Here is a 20,857-nt window from a genome sequence, read left to right on the forward strand (position 1 = left end):
GACTATCAAGGCTGAGTGCCAGAAGATTGATACTTTTGAACTGTGGTGCTGGAGAAGACTCTTGAGAGTCCCTTGGACAGCAAGGAGATAAAACCAGTCAGTCCTAAAGGAAATTGACCCTGAATATTCATTGGAAGAACTGTTGCTGAAGCTGAAGCTCCAATACTGTGGCCACCTGATGTGAAGAGCCCATTAGAAAAGACCCCTGATGCTGGGAAAGATTGAAGGCAGGAGGAGAATGGGATGACAGGATGAGATGGTTGGATGGCATCACTGACTCAATGGACATGAGTTTGAACAGGCTCCGGGAGGTAGTGGAAGACAGGGAAGCCTGGTGTGCTACAGTCCGTAGTGTCGCAAACAGATGAACATGATTTAGCAACTGGACAACAACGATGAACTAGAACTTCGACCGCATCCTGGGCATGGAAAGCAGGAGTCTTAGAACATTGCACTGTATCTACCCACCCTCCCTGCCTTTGGTGATATTGCTATGCTAAGTCACTTCAGTCGTGTCCGACTCTGCTCGACCCCATAGATGGCAGCCCACCAGGCTCCCCCATCCCTGGGATTCTCCAGGCAAGAACACTGGAGTAGGTTGCCATTTCCTTCTCCAATGCATGAAAGTGAAAAGTGAAAGTGAAGTCGCTCAGTCATGTCCGACTCTTAGTGATCCCATGGACTGCAGCCTAACAGGCTCCTCCGTCCATGGGATTTGCCAGGCAAGAGTACTGGAGTGGGGTGCCATTGCCTTCTCTGTTGGTGATATTGTGTCTAAAATTTTCCTGTGTGTTTGTTTTGTAAGAGTTTTATTTGGCTGCAGTGTGCCCTTGGGTGATTTTCCTTATATTTAACCTGATCAAGGTTTATAGTACTTACTGAATCTATGTCTGGATGTCTTGTTTCAGTTTTAGAAAACTTTGGGCTGTTACTTTAGACACATTGCTTTTGTTCCATTCTTTATGCCCTCTTGTTCCAGAATCCCTTTTATGAGAAGGTTGGACCTTTTCACTGTGTTCTATGAGTTTTTAAAAATCCTCTTTCCTGTATTGTCTATACATTTGTCTCCATGTTTTCAGTCTGTATACTTTGTACCCCCATCTTCTAGTTTTTTGATCCAGTCTTTAGCCATGTCTAATCTGCTGTTAAACTTGTATATTGAGTTTCCATTTTCATTTCTTAGTTTTAGATTCCATTTGATTTCTATTCCTTAGATTTTGGTTCTGGTGAAATTATCAGTCTCACTATCTGTTTTCTTGACCACACTAATCAGGGTTTTAATGTCTGTGTCTAATAAGTATAATATTTGAGTCCTCCTGGAGCTCATTGTCACTGTCTTTTTTTGGCTGTTGTCATTGTTTTTCCTCTCGATTTTCTATCGTTTGGCCTTGTCTCCTAGTCTGCCTGGCCATTTCTGATGGATGTGTTTAAAACTTATGGAGATATTTGAGGGAGGCTGTGGGTGATTTTGTCTTTCTCTAGAGAAGATTTACTTTTGTTCCCAGAGGCAGTTAGAATAAGAGGAGATCGTATTTACCGAGTCTGTAATTAAGCTGATTCAAAGTGGAGCTTCGGCCTTTGTGAGGGCTGCTCTGTTCCCTTTTATCCATGTTCCTAGCACTGAGCACTTCTGGGGGGACTAGACTGAAGTGGGTGTTCACTGAGGCCTCTCTCCCCCAGCAGACCCTGTCATACTGCTGCAGCTCTGCCTGGCCTTCAGTGTCTGGTCTACAGTAGTAGTGCTGATGCTCTAAGGTAGAGCAGCACTGCTGCGCTGCTGCTGCTGCTAAGTCGCTTCAGTCGTGTCCGACTCTGCACAACTCCATAGATGGCAGCCCACCGGGCCCCCACGTCTCTGGGATTCTCCAGGCGAGAACACTGGAGTGGGTTGCCATTGCCTTCTCCAATGCACGAAAGTGAAAAGTGAAACTAAAGTCATTCAGTCGTGTTCGACTCTTAGCAACCCCGTGGACTGCAGCCCACCAGGCTCCTCCGTCCATGGGATTTTCCAGGCAAGAGTACTGGAGTGGAGTGCCATTGCCTTCTCTGAGAGCAGCACTGGTCCTGTAGAAATTTATTGTGAACCATATGTAATACGTAGTTTAAAAGCCACTTTTAAAGTATAAAAAGAACAAGTAGAGTTAACTTTAATAATATATTTTCCTCAATTTAATATATCAAAAATATCTTTTTAACATGTATAGTTGACCTTGGAACAATGTGGGTTTGAACTGCATGGGCCCACTTACTGTGTGGATTTTTTTTTTTTTTCCCAGTAAATATGTGTGACAATATTATATGATCCATGGTTGGTTCAATCTGTAGATGCAGATTATACAGACCATGAATATGGAGGGCCCACTGTAAATTTGAATGTGGATTTCCAACTGTGTAGAGGATCACCGACCATAACACCCATATTGTTCAAGGATCAGCTGTAATTAAAATACGATTGTTAACGAGACTTAAAAACTACTTTAAAAAATGCTATGTCTTAGAAATCTAGAATTTATCTTACATTTAGATAGCATCTCACTTTGTACTAGCCGCATGTTGAGTATTCATAGCCACATGTGACTCATAGCTGTTGTCTTAGGCCACACGACTCTAGAGGAGGATGTGGCTGAGTGTGGGATTCCCTCCTCTTCAGAGGAGTCAGACTCAGCTTACTGCCCGTTTCACATGCATGTGCCCTGTTTCACATGCATGTGCCCTGTGTGCCTGCTCTCTTGTTTTCGTTGAGGCCCCAGGGCTCTTGGTACCATCTTGAGGAGGAGCCAAGGAGTTGGTTCACAGGACTGGGACAGATGGGAGCCACTAGCCTTTCTTTTACCCCAGAGAGCCCTGAGCCTCTGTCTGTGGTCCTCTGTTTTCTTGATCGCATGCACTGTCCATCTGTCAGTGCCTCCCTCCACCTTGCATTCTGGTGCATCACCCGACACAGAGGGACATCCCCAGCTTCCTGACCTGCATCCTGGTATCCTGGTACAGCGTCTGGCCCAGAGAGGGCACCACGTCTCCCCGCACCCCGCTTCCCCCCAACGCCCTGTACCCTGGTGCATAGGGCCTGGCCCAGAGGGACACCATTAATGTTCAAGCCTGGGAGCATGTTCACTCAGCAGACACTAACCTGAGGCCATCAGTCTGCCACCTGGCCCGTGCAGTCATCTTACCTCTGTTGGTTAGATTACTTGGACTGCCCAGGGCCTCTGGACAGCAGTGGAGTGAGTCTGGGCCACTTTTTTTGTGGGGTGGGGCTTAGAGGACTTGGCTGGATGGGACCTTCCGTAGTACGAAGCATTGGGTTCTCCCTCCTTTCTGCTTCTGTGAGCAGTCAGGGCTGCAGGTCTAGGTGTTCCTGGGCTTGGAGGTATGTGGGGGAGGGTCTGTTTTCTGGGGCAGTGTCCATAGCATTCAGCAGATTGATGCAGGACCATGGACCCTACTGTTACAGTAGGGTACCCCAGCCACAGGAAGATCCTTTACAGGAAATGGGGCCAATGAGGAGGCCCCAAAGGAGTGACCTGTCAGCAGCTTGGCCCTGGCATTGGGCAGTGTTTGCTGTCCTGTCCCACTTCTCGAACAGGCACTGTCCTTGGTGAGGTACGCACCTCAACTGACCTCATCCACATCTATCTTTAGGTGTCTCTGTGCGGATGTGGCCTGGGCCAGAGCCGGCCCTTCCTAGAAACCAGACACGTGGTGTGGCCACGTACAGGGGGTGACTGCTCCCGAGCTGCCTGCCGGGCCTTGGGGCTGCCTCAGATGACTTCTCCTGCTTGAAGGGTGGAGGGGAGCCAGGGCAGGAGCAGGGAGTGGCCAGTGGGATTGGCCCGGGCCGGGTGCTAGCTCCCCTGCTCACTAACCTCCTATTTGCATTTCACACCGCAGTGGATGGCCCACTGCTCTGGCCCAGGGTACCAGGGTTACTCCATTGCTCTGTCCTCTCTTGTCTGCCTGCTTCCAGCAGAGAACAGACCTGAGTTTGTGGTGCCACCTCCATAAGACCTCCATCCTTTCCCTTTGTATGCAGAGGAATGAGGTGTGGCGAGACCACAACTGTATAGTTAAGACCCCATGGCTAGGCCAGGAGGGGCGAGCTGGACCGTGGAGGGCTGACTTGCCAGGGAGACCTGCTCAAGGCAGCTGTGATAGGAGGAAGAGTGTCTTGGACATGACCATCTGTCATTATCTGGGACTATCTACAGGGCTGGTTCAGGTCTGTCTGTGGCCTGTATGAGGCCTGAAGTGAAGTGAAGTGAATTCGCTCAGTCGTGTCCTACTCTTTGCACCCCTGTGGACTGTAGCCCACCAGGCTCCTCAGTCCATGGAATTTTTCAGGCAAGAGTACTGGAGTGGGTTGCCATTTCCTTCTCCAGGGGATCTTCCTGACCCAGGGATCAAACCCAGGTCTCCCGCATTGCAGGCAGACACTTTACCGGCTAAGCCACCAGGGAGGTCCCATTAAAGATTTTATGGACTGGAGGGCTTGGGGTTGGATCCTGCAAAGGGGCTGGGGCCTGCCCAGCGAGCTCCTGCCCTTGAGGGTGACAGTGGGCTCTGTCTCCGATCAGGCACTGTCCTCAACCCCGCTCCCTCCACCCTGCAGCCTGTCTGCTCTCTGAGATGATCCCGATCCCCTGTCTGGTCTTCTTCCCCTAATTGGCTCCTTTTCTCCACCTGTCCTTACCAAGTAGTGACAGCTCCTGCCAGTTTCACTGTGGCCCTGCCTGTCCTGTGGTGAGGAGGATGAGCAGGCCTGGGGCGGGGTGTAGCCTGCCCATGACCCTGAGGTGGGGCATGGGGTAGAGGCCTCCACCCCAGGAGTGCCCAATATAAAGGGCCGTCTCAAAACTGACCCACTGTGTTCATGCCTGGAATAAGGGCTTCCTAAAGGGTAGGAAGGGGCCATCTCCTGTACTGTGCCACCCCCACCGCCACACCCTGCCAGACCTCACCTCCAGCCCTGCCCAGATTAAAAAGTGACAGTCAACCCCAGTGAGGGTCTGGGGATAGGGTTGACACACTTTGCTATGTTCACAGAAATGAAGGCGGGCCTGATGGGGCTGCCAGCTGGTCCTGAAGAACTGGTCTGTGCTGGGCCGGTAACTGCTCCCTCACCCCATCTGCTGGCTGATTAGAGCCAGAGGTGAAGGAACTGATGCTGGCTCGGCCTCAATCAAGTGATAATTAAGATTCACCCATGGAGAATATGTGAAATGATAGGGAAAAGGCTCCACCCTGCTCAGTAAAAACTGCATGTTCAGTCACATTTGTTATCTGTTTGATCAACTATGCACTACTGTTTCATAATAATAACTCAGTGCATAAGAAAAATGTTTGGACCTCAAAGTTACATGACCATAGGAAATAAAACCCCTAAATTCCAATATGCATCATTTTGTGACAGAGAAGTGTGGTCAGGTGATCAATAAAGGCTTTTAGGAAAAACCTGTATTATATTAGGTCTGTGGAGTGAAAATAAGAATCTGGACTGTATTAGAGATGCTTTTACTTGTGTATTTTTATAATATAGCTGGGAGACTATGAAGTTCCATGGGAACCATTTCATAGAGCATTAAAATAATGACACTATTTTCAGTATGCTGCAGATGACGTCCTTTACAGCTCATTAAACTTCTGACATAGTTGTATCTCAGCTTGCGAGTGGTGAGGGCGCCTAGTTTTACGTAGTCCTTCTGTAGGTGGCAGAAGGAATGGGGCCTGGTGAGGCTGGCCACTGGTGGCTCTGCCTTTTGTGGGAAGGGCAGTGGCCTGGGTGGCCTTAAAAGAGCAAAGGCCCTTAGAGACTCTAATTTTGAGTCATTTGTGTACCTAAACCTCCCTCCACCCCAAAGAAGATAGTATTATTTACAAAAGCAGTGAGAGGCTGGCTGGTGATGTTCACATTTCCTTCTCAGCAATTATAAGCTTGCTGGCACCCATGACAAAGAAAGTGTGAGTGTTGGAGTGTCCAGCCCTCCCTGACCTGTCTGTCTACTGAAATTTTACTCTCAGCCTGTGCCCAGTGGGATCTTCCTTTTTCTGAGACTCCATGGACCCTTTATGTTGGGTCTGTGCTTCCTGAGAAGCGGGATTCCATCTTATGGTAGCTGTGGGAGGACTTTTCACTTCAGTAATGGTGCCTTTATTTTAGTTCAGTTTAGTTTATCTTGTATTTCTTCAGAAGCAAATGAAAACTGTATTCTTTAATCAAAGAGTAGAAAGGTGCGAGCTCATGCCCTGGAGTACGCACTCTTTGATGCCTTTGTTTGGAAATGATTTAGGAGAAAACATACCTCCCTTTTCTGTGAGCTTGTGTATTTTATTGCTTAGATGCAGCTGAAGAGAGCACTTGAGTTTAAAAGAAGTAAATACAGTAAATATTAGAGGGAACAGGTCACAGCCCAATGTGTGTGATATTACCGTCTGTCCAGGGCTCTCCTTTGCTGCCCAAGTGGAGCGTAGCTCTTGAGAGAGGTCAGGACAGCCCCACTGAGCCACCTGCCTTGGGGCAGAGCCAGCTGCTGTCCCTGCAGCCACCAGCCCTGTGGTGGGTTGTAAACCACAATCAGCCCACTCTTCTGGGACCTCACACCCTCATATAGGATGCTTCCTCCCGGAATCCCTGCCCTGCCAGTGCCCTGGGTAGGTGGGGGTGACCTTTTCCCCAGGCCATTGAGGGTGTTCTCCGGCTCACGGTGCCTCCAGCTGGCACACCCACCTACCCTTTGCTCTGATTTTTGGTGCAGTGTCATTGCGTGTTTTTCTGTTGCCTGCCATCCCTGCCACACCTGAGGTTGTCCACGGCTTTTCCTGCATGCCCAGAGCCTCAGTGACATCGGTTGACTGAGCGAGGTGCAGGGATCCTCGCCTGAAGTAGGAGTCAGGAACAGAGCAGCGTCCTCTTCTCCACTGACATCTCCCTCCCTGTGTGCCCACTACTCCCTGGACCTGAGACCCTGTACCTTCTCTCTGTTTTATGGTGAGAGAGTGGTGAGGAATGGGCCAGCTCCACAGCAGGTTGAGCCTGGGTCAGATCCTCTAGACTTGAGAAGGCTCTTCCCACCAGTGGTATCTAGGGCCTAGAGTGTGCAGAGGACTGTGCAGGGCCAGTGACCTCCACCCTTGGGCCCACTCTGTTCATAGAGCCCCTGTCCTAAGGTGGCTCTCTGTACGTGGGACTGTTCTCAACAAAGACCCTTGACACTTTGTTTTATGACCAGATGGGATTGAAGAGAGGTCCAGATTGTCAACCCTAGGACTCTGGCTGTTCTTGACACTCTCCCAGCTGCTCATGTCCCCTGTCTGTATTGTGTGTGTGGATCCTGCCTTTCCCTGTCTGGACTCAGGGTTGCCAGGCAGCTCTGCTCCTCATGGGGTTGGTTGGCTTTGCATGGAGAAAGGAGTTGGTTGCAGAATGCCCTGAGAGCAGCCAGGGTGGCCCTCTGGGTCTGATGATTTCAGCCCTCACTCTTGTGATGTTGGGCAGAGCTGGTGACCCCTTGGTGGCTGGGAGGGCCTATTAGATCCAGGGATTTCCTCCTCTGACCACCTTGGCCATCTCTTCTCCCTGCCCCTATTCAGAGGGTGCCATCCGTGACTGGCTGGACCTTTTTCCTGTAGGAGAAAAGGGCCGGCATTGTCCCAGAATGCATTTATCCTTTATCATCTGGTTGACTTTGACCATCCTTATCCAATAAATTATTTACCAATAATTTACTCGCCACCAGGGATCTGGTGGGAGAGAGGCTGGTCTAAGAGACCTCACCTTCTTGTGTGGTGGGGGTGAACTGTCCTGTAGTGATAGTATGTGACCAGCCAGAGCCCACTTCCTCAACATCAGACCTCCAGAACCACCTGACTCTGGCAGGATTTGGGGGTCTCAAAGGGATTATGTGCTTTCTTCCTACCCTGATTTATGACCTGAGCCCCCAGCACATCAATGAACGAAATCACAAACAGTGATAATGCATCAGTCACTGTGGTGGTCCTGCCTCCATGGAGTCACTGAGCTGATGGGGCCAGCCAGCAGTCAACAAACTGGAAAGGACCCTAGCCAGCTCTGAGAGAAGGGACGCTGGGCAGCACACTGCAGGCAGCTCTGGACAGTGCTCTGAGGACATGCCAGCTGACCTTTTAAATTATCGAGCAGTGTGTCACCTAGTTAAAAATAGCCCAGCGGCTTAGAACATAAAATAAGGTCGGCTCCCTCCCACTTCCACACCCCGTCCAGCTCCAAGTGGCGCTGTTGTTAAAGATCTGACTTTTGTGTTATACTTGAGTCTTGGCTTTACCATGTTTAGCTGGCATCTGAAAATCAAAACTGTAGCATATGCAGGGCACTTTCCTCTCCCTCTCGGTGTTGTTAGTTAAGTTATTTATAACATGAACCTTTTGCTCTGCACTAAAATGAAATCTTTTGCTTTACTGTTGGTTGATGCTGAAATACTGGCAAAAACAATTTTTGTTCTAAGTAATCCTGTGAGTTTGCTTTAGAATAAATGACTAGACCATTAGACGGTGTAGTAACTGAAACATCGTTGCCCAAATGGCTGCAGGGTCTGGGAGTGGCACAGTGGTGCACCCCATGTCCCTTCTGGCTTCTGTCACTTGGTGCAGCCAAGTTCAGTCACCCTCAGTCACCCATTGTGGGCCAGTGGGGCTTCACCGAGTCCCCTTTGTGTTCTGTGTTTTGCAGAAACGCTTCCAGTAGCTGTCTCACCTGGGGTGCTGTGAAGTAACCTTTGGGCTCTCAAGTGTCTGAGAATAAGTCTTTGGGCCTCATGGTTTGATGTCCCTTTGGCGGATGATAGAATTCCAGGTGTGAGTCGGCATTTTGAGGATGCTGCCAGTGTTACCAGTGAGACTGGGTGCCTGTCTGGGCGTTCCTTGGGAGGTAGGACTTACTCTCAGTCCTTGGGAATCTGATTTTTTCTGGAATGAGACTGGAGGTGGGTCGTTTTTCATTGATTCGGCCGTGGCATATGCTTTTATTCTAAACAGTTCTCCTTTTAGCTCAGGGTAATGTTGTTCTGCCATCGTCTTCTTTCCCGATACCTGTTCTCTCCTCCTAGAACTCCTGTTCCGTGTTGTTAGGACTTCCAGCTGGTTCTTTCGTGTTTCTCGATGTTTTTCTTCTCTTTATCTATTTGGCTTTGTGATGCTTTCATTTTACTTTTTACATTTGAAAAATTGAGGTATAACTTACATGTAATGAAACACAGATCTCAAGTGTATACATGATGAGCTTTGACATGTGCGTGGGAGCGTGTAACCTTTGTCTTCAGTTACAGTGTAGAATGTTTCTGTCACGCCCTCATCCCCCACCGCTACCCCCCATCCCTCTCACCTCCTTCCTCTCAGCTCCTGCATTTCCCCTCACCCAAGAGGCAAGCCCTTGCTCTGGTTTCAACGTCATGTGTGAGTTTTGCCTTCTCTGGAGTTCAGGAGATATTAGGAGTGGAGCTGGGCTTCCCTGGGGGCTCAGTGGTAAAGAATCTACTTGCCAGTGCATGAGACGTGGGTTCGGTCCCTGGTCTGGGAAGATCCCTGGAGAAGGAAATGGCAACCCATTGCAGTATTCTTGTGGGGGAAGTCTCATGGACAGAGGAGCCTGATGGGCTATAGTTCATAGGGTTGCCGAGTTGGACATAACTTAGCAAGTGAACAACAGCAGCAAAGTTGAAGGGGAGTGGCTGGACCTAGAGCAGGGGTGAACCTGCCAAAGGCTCTCTGAGGCTTGTACCAGCTTGTATTTCCAACAGCTGTGTGCCCGGAGAGCTCAGCTGCTCTCGGATGCCCAGTGGTTCGAATGATCCATCTTTTTATTTTAGCTCTTCTGGTGGGTGTGAAGTGGTATCTTGTGCTTTTAATTGACATTTTTCTGGTGACTCATGGTGCTTTACACATTTTCATGTACTTATTGGCCTTTTCTGCATCTTCTTTTGTGACTTTTCTTTTCATATTTTTATTGTTGAGATATGGGAGTTCTATCTATATTCTGGATGTAACTCCATGTCAAATGTACCTATTGAGAATATGTTTGTGACTTACTTTCTAAAACAAAGTATCGCTTTTGATGAGCAGAACATGTTTCCATGTTATTGTCTTGGTGAAATGGTAACTTTTTTGTATTTACTGTTTCATTGGGTTACAGGATATCTTGTTCTTAAAATACAGAGGTTTAATTTGCAAGAGCTCTTCCTTGATTGTTCCTATTTAAATAGAAGCTGCTCTTATTTATTTGTGTCAAGCTTTTGGATTTTTATGAGGACATGAACTAGATTTTTGGGGAAGTTGCTTTTGTGCCTGAATTGCTTGTTTTTCTGGAATCAGTCTTGGTGTATCTCTGCTTTGTTGGTGATTATTCTGTCCAGTCCCACTTGTGCCTGGAGTGTGATGACGGTTTATTGAGGTGGGCCTGGTGGGTGGGAGAATGCCTAATGGGTACAGTGCTACTTGGGATGGAATTCCTTAACCAGCTAATCTTGTCGTGACCCCAGGGCCCTTCTCTTCTTTTGGATTGGTTGGAGTCTGGCCTGATGTCCTCTGGGGTCTTTCAAAGGACCTGAGAGGTCTTGGGCTGTGTTTTTTTCAGCTCTGATTTCTTCTTCCTAGAACTCCTCAAAAACTTGATGGCTTGTGTTCATTTGTATTTATCTTTCCTTCTGAGAAAGAGGTGGGAAGGTGAAGGGTGGGCTGTGTAGGCTGATTGGGCTGTGATGGAGGAGACACTGGGGGCACATATTCAGGCTTGGGGAGAAGGCTGTGCTGGGGCCTCTAGGGGTAAGATTCATCCATGAGGTGAAGTTGAAAACAACAGAACTCTTGGGCTTGTTCTGAGTGCTCTCTGGTGGGAATCCATTGGAGGGATTTTTTCTTTTTTCTTTTATTTTTTAACTTTACAATATTGTATTGGTTTTTAAGAAGGGAAGGGCCAGGATCTAGGCTGCAGAGGAGGGATGAAGACAGGTGGCCGGGTTGGTGGTGGATTGGGATCTGGGTAATGCTGGAGCAGATGGATCAAGGGCAAGGAAGGTGCTTGGTGTGTGGAACTGTGCTGAGGGAGTCTGTGGCTTCCTCTCAAGATGTGGCTGGGCATACTTATGGGTGACACCCCAGAGGTGCCTCCCCGCACCATGATGGTGGGGTTATAGTTCCCGACTTAACCTTGTGGTCCCAGCTCAGTGCTCGAGGTGCAGGTGCTCCCAGGCCCCAGCGAGTGTGTCTTCTGTATCCTGTAGCATTGATGCAGATGTGGCTGGGACTCTGCTATTCTTCTCTGCCTCTCATGTCATTGTTTCCTTGTTTTCTGGTTGTCATCTGCTGTGGTTGTGGACATGCCCTCAAAGTTACGTGTAAATTAGAAGTAAACATGCTTCTTTCTCTTAATAATACTCAGTGGGTGTGGAGGGAGCAAGATTTCAGAGGTTTTTTTCTTTTTTAAATTTCGATACAGTTGCTTTAAAATGTTGTATTAGTTTCTACGGTACGATGAGGTGAACTGACTGTATATATGCACATTTTCCCTCTGTCTTGGCCCTCCCGCACCCATCCCACCCGTCTAGGTCACCACAGCACGCTGAACTGAGCTCCCTGCTCTATACAGTAAGTTCCCACGAGCAATATGCATGTCAATCTCCACCTCCCAATTCAACCCACTCCCGCTTCCCCTCCACCCCCCCCATGTCCACAAAGATTCTCTACGTCTTTATCTCTATTCCTGCCTTGCAGATAGGTTCATCTGTCCTGTTTTGCTAGATTTCACATACATGTGTTAATATGCAGTATTTGTTTTTTTCTTTCTGACGTACATCACTCTGTATGACAGATTCTAGGTCCATCCATATCTCTACAAGCGACCCAGTTTTGTTTTTATGGCTGAGTAGTATTCCATTGCGGAGAAGGTGATGGCACCCCACTCCAGGACTCTTGCCTGGAAAATCCCATGGATGGAGGAGCCTGGTGGGCTGCAGTCCATGGGGTCGCTAAGAGTCGGACACAACTGAGCGACTTCACTTTCACTTTTCACTTTCATGCATTGGAGAAGGAAATGGCAACCCACTCCAGTGTTCTTGCCTGGAGAATCCCAGGGACGGGGGAGCCTGATGGGCTGCCGTCTATGGGGTTGCACAGAGTCAGACACGACTGAAGCGACTTAGCAGCAGCAGCAGTATTCCATTGTATATATCTACCACATCATCTTCTTTTTTTTTCTTGGCCACACCATGGAGGGTGTGGGATTTTAGTTCCCCAAGCAGGGATTGAACCCATGCCCCCTACAGTGGAAGCATGGAATCCTAACCACTGGACTGCTAGGGAATTCCTCTGTACCACATATTCTATATCCATCTGTCTGTGATGGATGCTTAAGTTGCTTCCATGTCCTGGCTATTGTAAATAGTGCTGCAATTAACATTGGGGTGCCATGTGTCTTTTTAAATTGTGGTTTTCTCAGAGTATATGCCCAGTAGTGCGATTGCTGAGTCATCTGGTAGTTCTATTTTTGTTTTTTTTAAGGAACCTCCATACTGCTCTCCATAGTGGTATTATCAGTTACATTTCCAGTGCAAGAGGTTTCCCTTTTCTCCATACCCTCTCAAGCATTTATTGTTTGTAGATTTTTGATGAAGGCCATTCTGACAAGTGTGAGGGGATACCTCATTGTGGTTTTGACCTGCACTTCTCTAAAAATTAGTGATGTTGACCATCTTTTCATATGCCTCTTGACCATCTGTATGTTTTCTTTGGAGGAAGGTCTATTTAGGTCTTCCACCAGTTTTTTGATTGGGCTGTTTCTTTATGTTGAGCTGTGTGAGCTATTTGTATATTTTAGAGATTAATCACTTGTCAGTTGCTTCATTTACAAATATTTTCTCCCATTCTGGGGGTTGTTTTTTTGTCTTGTTTATGGTTTCCTTTGCTTTGCAAAAGCTTTTAAGTTTAATTAGGTCCTATTTGTCTATTTTTGTTTTTATTTTCATTAGTAAAGGAAGTGAGTCAAAAAGGGTGTTGCTGTGATTTATGTCAAAGAGTGTTCTTCCTGTATTTTCCTCTAAGAGTTTTATAGTATCCAGTCTTAAGTTTAGGTCTTTATCTATGTTGAGTTTATTTTTGTGTATAGGGAGTGTTCTAATTTCATCCATTTATATGTAGCTGTCCAGTTTTCCCAGCACCACTTATTGAAGAGACTGTCTTTTCTCCATTGTATATTCTTGCCTCTTTTGTCATAGATTAGGTGACCATGGGTGTGTGGGTTTATCTCTGGGCTTTCTGTCCTGTTTCATTGATCTGCATTTCCGTTTTTGTGTCAGTACCATACTGTCTTGATGACTGGAGCTCTGTCGTATAGTTTGAAGTCAGGGAGCCTGATTTCTTCGGCTCTGTTTCTCTTAAGATTGCTTGGCTCTTTGGGTCTTTTGTATTTCCATATAAGTTGTAAAATTTTTTGTTCTAATTCTGTGAAAAATGCCATTGGTAATTTGATAGGGATTGCATTGAATCTATAGATCGATTTGGGTGGTAGAGTCGTTTTCACAATACTGATTCTTCTAACCCAGGAGTGTGGTATCTCTCTCCATTTGTTTGTGTCATCTTTGATGTCTTTCATCAGTGTCGTATACTGATGTGCACTCAGTTTCTGAGTACAGGTCTTTTACCTCCTTAGGTAGGTTTATTCTTAGATATTTTATTCTTTTTATTGCAATGGTAAATGGGAGTTTCCTTGATATTTCTTTCTCAACTTTTGTTGTCAGAGTATATTAATGCAAGAGGTTTCTGCACATCAATTTTGTATCCTGCAACTTTACCAAATGCATTGATTAGCTAAAGTAGTTTTCTACTGACATCTTTAGGATTTTCTGTGTATAGTATCATGTCATTTACACACAGTGCCAGTTTTACATCTTCTCTTCCAGTTTGAATTCTTTTTATTTCTTTTTCTTCATAGCTAGGACTTCCAAAACTATGTGTTTTGTTGAATATATATATATTATATATATATACATATAATAAACTATGTGTCTCTGTTGAATAATAGTGGTGAGAGTGGACATTCTTATTCAGTCTGTTTCTGATGTTAGAGGAAATGCTTTTAGTTTTTCACCATTGAGAATATTTGCTGTTGGTTTGTCATATACGGCCTTTATTATGTTGAGGTGGCTTCCTGCTATGCCCATTTTCTGGAGAGATTTTATCATGAATGGATATTGAATTTTGTTAAAAGCTTTTTCTGTCTCTATTGAAATGATCATATGGTTTTTATTCTTTAATTTGTTGATATGGGTTTTTGTGCTGATTGGTTTATGTGTATTGAAGAACCCTGGGATAAATCCCACTTGATTATAGTGTATGATCCTTTTTGTGTGTTCTTGGATGCTGTTTGCTAGTATTTTGTTGAAAATTTTTGCCTTTATGTTCATTAGTGATATTTGTCTGTAATTTTCTTGTTTTGTGCTTTTTTTGTCTGGTTTTGGTATCAGGGTGATGGTGGCCTTGTAGGATGAGCTTGGCAGTGTTCCTTCCTGTGCAGTTTTTTGAAAGAGTTTGAGAAGGGTGGGTGTTAGATCTTCTCTAAATGTTTGATAGACTTTGCTTGTGAAGCCATCTGGCCCTGGATTTTGTTTGTCAGAAGATTTTTAATTGGAGTTTCAATTTCATTACTTGTAATTGATCTGTTTAAAACAATTTTCTATTTCTTCTTGATTCAGTCTTGGGAGATTGTACCTTTCTAAGAATTTGTCCATTTCTTCCAGGTTGTCTGTTTTATTGGCCTGTAGTTGCTTGTATAGTCTCTTATAGAGAAGGAAATCGGAGAAGGCGATGGCACCCCACTCCAGGACTCTTGCCTAGAACATCCCATGGACAGAGGAGCCTGGTAGGCTGCAGTCCATGGGGTCGCTAAGAGTCGGACATGATTGAGTGACTTCACTTTCATTTTTCACTTTCATGCATTGGAGAAGGAAATGGCAACCCACTCCAGTGTTCTTGCCTGGAGAGTCCCAGGGATGGGGGAGCCTGGTGGGCTGCTGTCTATGTGGTCCCACAGAGTCGGACATGAATGAAGCGACTTAGCAGCAGCAGCAGAGAAGGAAATGGCAATCCACTCCAGTATTCTTGCCGGGAGAATCCCATGGACAGAGGAGCCTGGCAGGCTACAGTCCATGGGGTCACAAGAGTTGGATATGACTTAGCGACTAAACCATCACCATAGTCTCTTATGATCGTTTGTTTTTCTGTGGTATTAATTGTAATTTCTCCTTTTTCATTTCTAGTTTTATTGATTTGAATCCTCTCCCTTTGTTTTCTTGATGAAACTGGCTAACAATTTATCAGTTTTGTTTCTTTTCAAAGAACCGGCTTTTAGTGTCATTGATTTTTGCTATTATTTCATTCCTTTCTATTTCATTTATTTCTCTTTGATTTTTATGCTTTCCTTCTACTAACTTTGGGTTTTGTTTGTTCTTTTTTCTGTAGTTGCTTTAGGTATAAGGTTGTTAATTTGATATTTTTTTTGTTTCTTGAGATAGGATTGAATTATTATAAACTTTCCTCTTAAAACTGCTTTTGCTGCATCCCATAGATTTTAGGTTGTCATGTATTTGTTGTCATTTATTTCTAGGTATTTTTACAATTTTCTCTTTGATTTCTTCAGTGATCTCTTAGTTACTTAGTAGCATATTATTTAGCCTGCATGTGTTTGTGCTTTTTACAGCTGTTTTTCTATAATTGATTTCTAATCTCATAGCATTGCAGCTGGAAAAGGTGCTTAATATGATTTTGATTTTCTTAAATTTACTGAGACGTGATTTATGACCTAAGATGTGATCTACCCTGAAGAATTTTCTGTGTGCGTTTGAGAAGAATGTGTATTCTGTTGCTTTTGGGTGGAATATCCTCTGAGTATCAGTTAAGTCTGTCTGGTCTGTTGTGTCATTTAAAGTTTGTGTTTCCTAGTTTATTTTCTGTCTAGATGATCTGTCCATTGGTATAAGTGGGATGTCAAATCCCCCCACTATAATTGTAATCCTGTTGATTTCTCCTTTTACTGCTGTTAACAGTTGCCGTATGTTTTGACGCGCACCTGTGTTGGGTGCATAAGTATTTACTGTTGTTATAGCTTCTTCTTGGATTGATCCCTTCATCATTATGTAGTGTTCTTCCTTGTCTGTTGTAATAGTCTTTATTTTATTTTAAAGTCTACTTTATCTAATTGCTACTCCAGCTTTCTTCTGATACCCATTTGCTATAGAATACCTCCTTCCATGCCCTCGCTTTCAGTCTGTACGTGTCTCTAGGCCTGAAGTGGGTCACTTGTAGACAGCATGTATACAGGTCTTGTTTTTGTATTCATTTAGCCAGTCTTTTGGTTGGAGCATTTAATCATTTACATTTAAGAGAATTATTGATATGTATATTCCTACTGCCATTCTCTAATTATTTTGGGTTTGTTTTTATAGGTCTTTCTCTTCCCTTGTGTTTCCTAGAGAAATTCCTTTAGCATTTGTCATAAAGCTAGTTTGGAAGTGCTGAATTCTCTTAGCTTTTGCTTGTCTATAATGCTTTTGATTTTTCCATCAAATCTGAACCAGATCCTTGCTAGCTAGAATAATCTTATTTGTAGGTTTTTCCCTTTCATCATTTTAAATGTATCTTGCCACTCCCTTCTGGCCTACACAGTTTCTGCTGCAAAATCAGCTGATAACCGCCTTTTGGGGATTCCCTTGTGTGTTATTTTTTGCTGTTCCCTTGCTGCTTTTAATATTTTCTTTGAATTCAATTTTTGTTAGTTTGATTAATATGTGTCTCAGTGTGATTCTCATTGGGTTTGTCTCCTTGAGTAGGGAAGTCTCTGTGCTTCCTGGACTTAGGTGGCTATTTCCTTTCTCATGTTGAGGAGGTTTTCAACCAATCTCTTCAAATATTTTCTCAGACCCTTTCTCTTTTCTTCTTCTGAGACCTTTATAATTCGAATGTTGTTGTGTTCAGTAATGTCCCAGAGGTCTGTGAGACTGTCCTCATTTCTTCTCATTCTTTTTTCTTTATTCTGCTCCTCAGTAATTATTTCCAGCATTTGATCTTCCAGCTTACTTATTCATTCTTCTCAGTTATTTTGCATTGATTCCTTCCAGTGTATTTTTCATTTCAGTTGCTGTGTTGCTCATCACTGTGTATTCTTTAGTTCTTCTGGGTCCTTGTTAAACATTTCTTGTATTTTCTTGATCCACGCCTCCATTCTATTTCCAAGATTTTGGATCATCTTTATTACCATTCTGCTGAATTCTTTTTCAGGTTGGTTGCCAAGGTTTTTACCTTGCTCCTTCGTCTGTAACATATTTTTTTTTGTCATCCCATTGTTTTTGATGGGCAGGGCTGTGTTCCTGTCTTGCTGGTTGTTTGACCTGATTAGTTCAGCACTGGAGTTTGCAGACAGTTGAGTGGAGCTGTGAGTTGTTGCTGAGATGAGGACCTCTGGGAGACCTCACACTGACTAATTTCCCTGTGACCTGCAGTTCTCTGTTAATTCAGCAGTTTGGACTTTGCACTACCACCACAGGAGCTCAGGCCCAACCCCTGGCCTGGGAACTAAGGCCCAGTAAGCCTTAAAGTGCAGCAAAAAGAAAAAGAAAGCAAGCAACAAGCAGAAAAGAACAGAACAGTACCAAACTATAAAGTGAGGTAAAATTAGGAAAGTAAAAATTATATTTAGCGAAATAACTCTAAAAATTAAACAAGAAGACAAAATAAAACAGAACAATAACAGCAAAAAAAAAAAAAAAAAAAAAGGCAAAAGGAAGAAAATAAAGCAATTTAAAAATTAATTAGAAAAAAAATAAAAATAAAAGATAAATACATAAAAATAGGACTTCCCTGGTGGTCCAGTGGCTAAGACTCTGTGCTCCCATTGCAGGGAGCCTGAGTTCGATCCCTGATTGGGGAACTAGATCCCACATGTCACAACTAAAAACTCTACTTGCCTCAAGGAAGGTCAAAGATCTCGCTCTCGCATGACACAGCTAAGACCTAGCACAGCCAAATAAATAAATAAAAATAAGTAATTATTGAGAAAAAATAAATAAAATATTCTCCATGCCTCCTCTTCCTGTGTTCTTCCTTCTACTGTAAGCTACAGCCTACCCCTGCCTCCCCAGTGGACCCTCCAAGACCTCCAGATAGGTCTCTGGACCTGCTTTGTCATATCTACATGTGTTGCTCACTAGCATCTGTTCCTGAAGCTGGCCCGGAGCACAAATGCCATGTAGGCCAGCTGGGGCGTAGGCCTCCACTGGTGTGCCCATAGGGGCTGGCATAGCCAGGGAAGAGGCCCTGGAGGTGGGTGGCGTCCGGCTTGCCTGTACCTACATGGCCAGAGGAAGCCCTGTCAGGGGCGGGACTTGGGCTGCCAGTACTGTGTGGCTGGAAGAGGCCTTCGTGGGTGTGAGGGCTCAGGACTGGGATCCACACAGCTGGAAGAGGCGTGGGGGCTGGACTCAGGCCCAAGATGCAGGCGTCTAGAAGAGGCCGGTGGTAGGCGGGCCGGGTGGTCTTAGGCCTGAGATCTGTGCAGCTAGAGGGGGCCCCAGTGGGTGGTGGGGCTTTCAGGCCCAGGACCCCCACAGACTCACCAGGGCTGAGTGGGCAGAGGAGTTGCTGGCTGTGTTCCCCTCTGATTCCCAGCCTCCCAAAGGTCCCTCCCTGTCCTTGTTGATCCCTTGGTGGGGAGTGAGCTCCTCTGAATGCGGAAACCTTCCCTCTCCTCCAGACACCCTCAGTGGTGCCTGTCTGGTCCCACTGCCACTCTTCTCTCCCTCCCTCCCACGTCCTACCTGGTTGCTCAGGGATTCCTCCCGCCCCTTAGGTGTCCCGGGTCCCGCACCAGGGCCTTGTCAGTGCCCTAGTTCTGAGCAGATGCAAACTCTATGTCTTCCTACTCTGCCGTCTTGATGCTGCCCCTCAGAGGTGTTTTTAGGGAAAAAGCACATGAGTATTACAGTGTGGGGTTTGGAGGTGTCTCTGATTCCCAGAGACCTTTTTGCTGAGCTTCTTGAGCAGGGAGAAGCTAATTTGAAATCGATGAGATATCAGGGTCTGATGTTCCATATGTTGGAGAACCATGAACAGTTGTGCTGGCTTTATGAATCAGAGGCCTGTCCTGCTCTCTGTGGGTAAAGAGGGGAAGGACTTGGAACTGGGTCAGATTTCCCTCAACCCCAGATGTCTAAGTCCTTTCTTCCTGCTGTGCTGTGTGTTAAGAGCTGAGAGAGCGGCCTGGCAGAGTCCTGGCCCTGGCTCCCTGGAAGGCCTCTGCCTGAGGCTGTGCCAAGTGTCCCTCTCAGTCTGTGTGTGTTTTTCTCTAGGACCGGAAGCTCACCAAACTGGAGAGGCAGCGGTTCAAGGAGGAGGCTGAGATGCTGAAGGGCCTGCAGCACCCCAACATTGTGCGCTTCTATGACTTCTGGGAGTCCAGTGCCAGGGGGAAGCGGTGCATCGTGCTGGTGACCGAACTGATGACCTCGGGGACACTGAAGACGTGAGCATGCTACCCACCCAGCCAATTGGGGCCTTGGGGTGGGCTTGGCCTGGGGCTCAAGAGTTGCAATGGCTGAGGCCCCGGGCCCTGCTTGGGGTGGTCCTGGCTGGTGTGGCCAACAGCCCTTTCTCAGAAGTGCCCCTGTTTGGGGAATAAATACACAGCCCTCAGCGACTGAGGGCCCCTTCCCCACACGAGCCGTGGGTGAGCCACACCCCCACCTGCAGGTATCTGAAGCGGTTCAAGGTGATGAAGCCCAAGGTTCTACGTAGCTGGTGCCGGCAGATCCTGAAGGGCCTGCTGTTCCTGCACACCAGGACGCCCCCCATCATCCACCGGGACCTCAAGTGTGACAACATCTTTATCACTGGGCCCACAGGGTCTGTGAAGATTGGCGACTTGGGCCTGGCCACCCTCAAGAGAGCATCCTTTGCTAAAAGCGTGATAGGTGAGCCCATCTTGTCTCTTCATGCCCCTGTGCTTCAGGGCACCTCCCCACCCCCCCGGGATCACCATCCTGCAAGTGCTAGCTCTGCTGCCTGTGCCCCCTATGCCTGGCTGCAGCCCTGGATGCCCTGTGTGTGAGTCCCTTAGCTGTGTCCCTTGGGTGCCGAGGCTGACTGGCACCCAAGGGCCTGTGGACACTAAGGGTACTTGGGTGCGGGAAAGAGATCTGGAGGACAGAAGAATGTGGGGATTTTGTGGTCATTGAGGCTGGAGCTGCCTTCAGTGGACTGAGCAGGGGGAGGGTGCCCCAGACCCCAAGACCCACAGAGGGAACCTTTGGGGTAGTTTGGGGTATGGAGTGAGCATGAGGGGTGTAGGGGCTCAGGGATTTCATGTGGATGGCAGTTTGCTAGCTATTAGCCTCTGCATTTCTTATCCTCCTCAGAGAAGCTCCTCTGTGGCTGTGGCTGTTGTGAGGACATGGTCTGCAGTTCATGCCAGCCCCATGTGGGGTCATGTTTTGGTCCTGCACACAGCAGGCACTGTGTGTCCACCAGAGCTGCGGGGAGCCCTTCCTGGGTTTTGTAAAGAATGTGCTTGGAGGGGCTGTGGGGCAGCCATTTATAGGGTTCAGGATGTCGGAAAGTGCCGGTGAGCTGCAGGGTCAGGTGGCTGTAGGGTATGGCTCTGGAAGTTTGGATCAGATAAGATTGGGAGAGGCTCTCCTCCATGCCATGATGTGACAGCTTCTTCCCACATAAGCAAGATGAGAGGGTGATTAGGGCTTGACAAGTTCATGGTTTTGTTGTATGGTTGGAGACAGAACTTGACTTGTTTGTGGAAAATGGAACTGCTGGGAATCTGGAAACTTCTCTGGCA

The 20,857-nt window shown here is 46.4% G+C and overlaps 1 protein-coding gene across 8 annotated transcripts in view; it reads left to right on the forward strand.

Moving 5' to 3' along the window:
• The window catches only part of WNK2 (WNK lysine deficient protein kinase 2), a 147,033-nt gene that overhangs the window by 24,919 nt on the left and 101,257 nt on the right, over window positions 1–20,857 (forward strand). For all 8 annotated transcript variants that reach the window (XM_027550329.1, XM_027550330.1, XM_027550331.1 and 5 more), the window contains exons 3-4: window positions 19,359–19,531; window positions 19,759–19,979. In XM_027550329.1, the coding sequence (XP_027406130.1) occupies window positions 19,359–19,531; window positions 19,759–19,979 (394 nt within the window). The remainder of the gene's footprint in view (window positions 1–19,358; window positions 19,532–19,758; window positions 19,980–20,857) is intronic.

This window comes from Bos indicus x Bos taurus, chromosome 8 (assembly GCF_003369695.1).
Source record: "Bos indicus x Bos taurus breed Angus x Brahman F1 hybrid chromosome 8, Bos_hybrid_MaternalHap_v2.0, whole genome shotgun sequence".
NCBI lineage: Eukaryota > Metazoa > Chordata > Mammalia > Artiodactyla > Bovidae > Bos > Bos indicus x Bos taurus.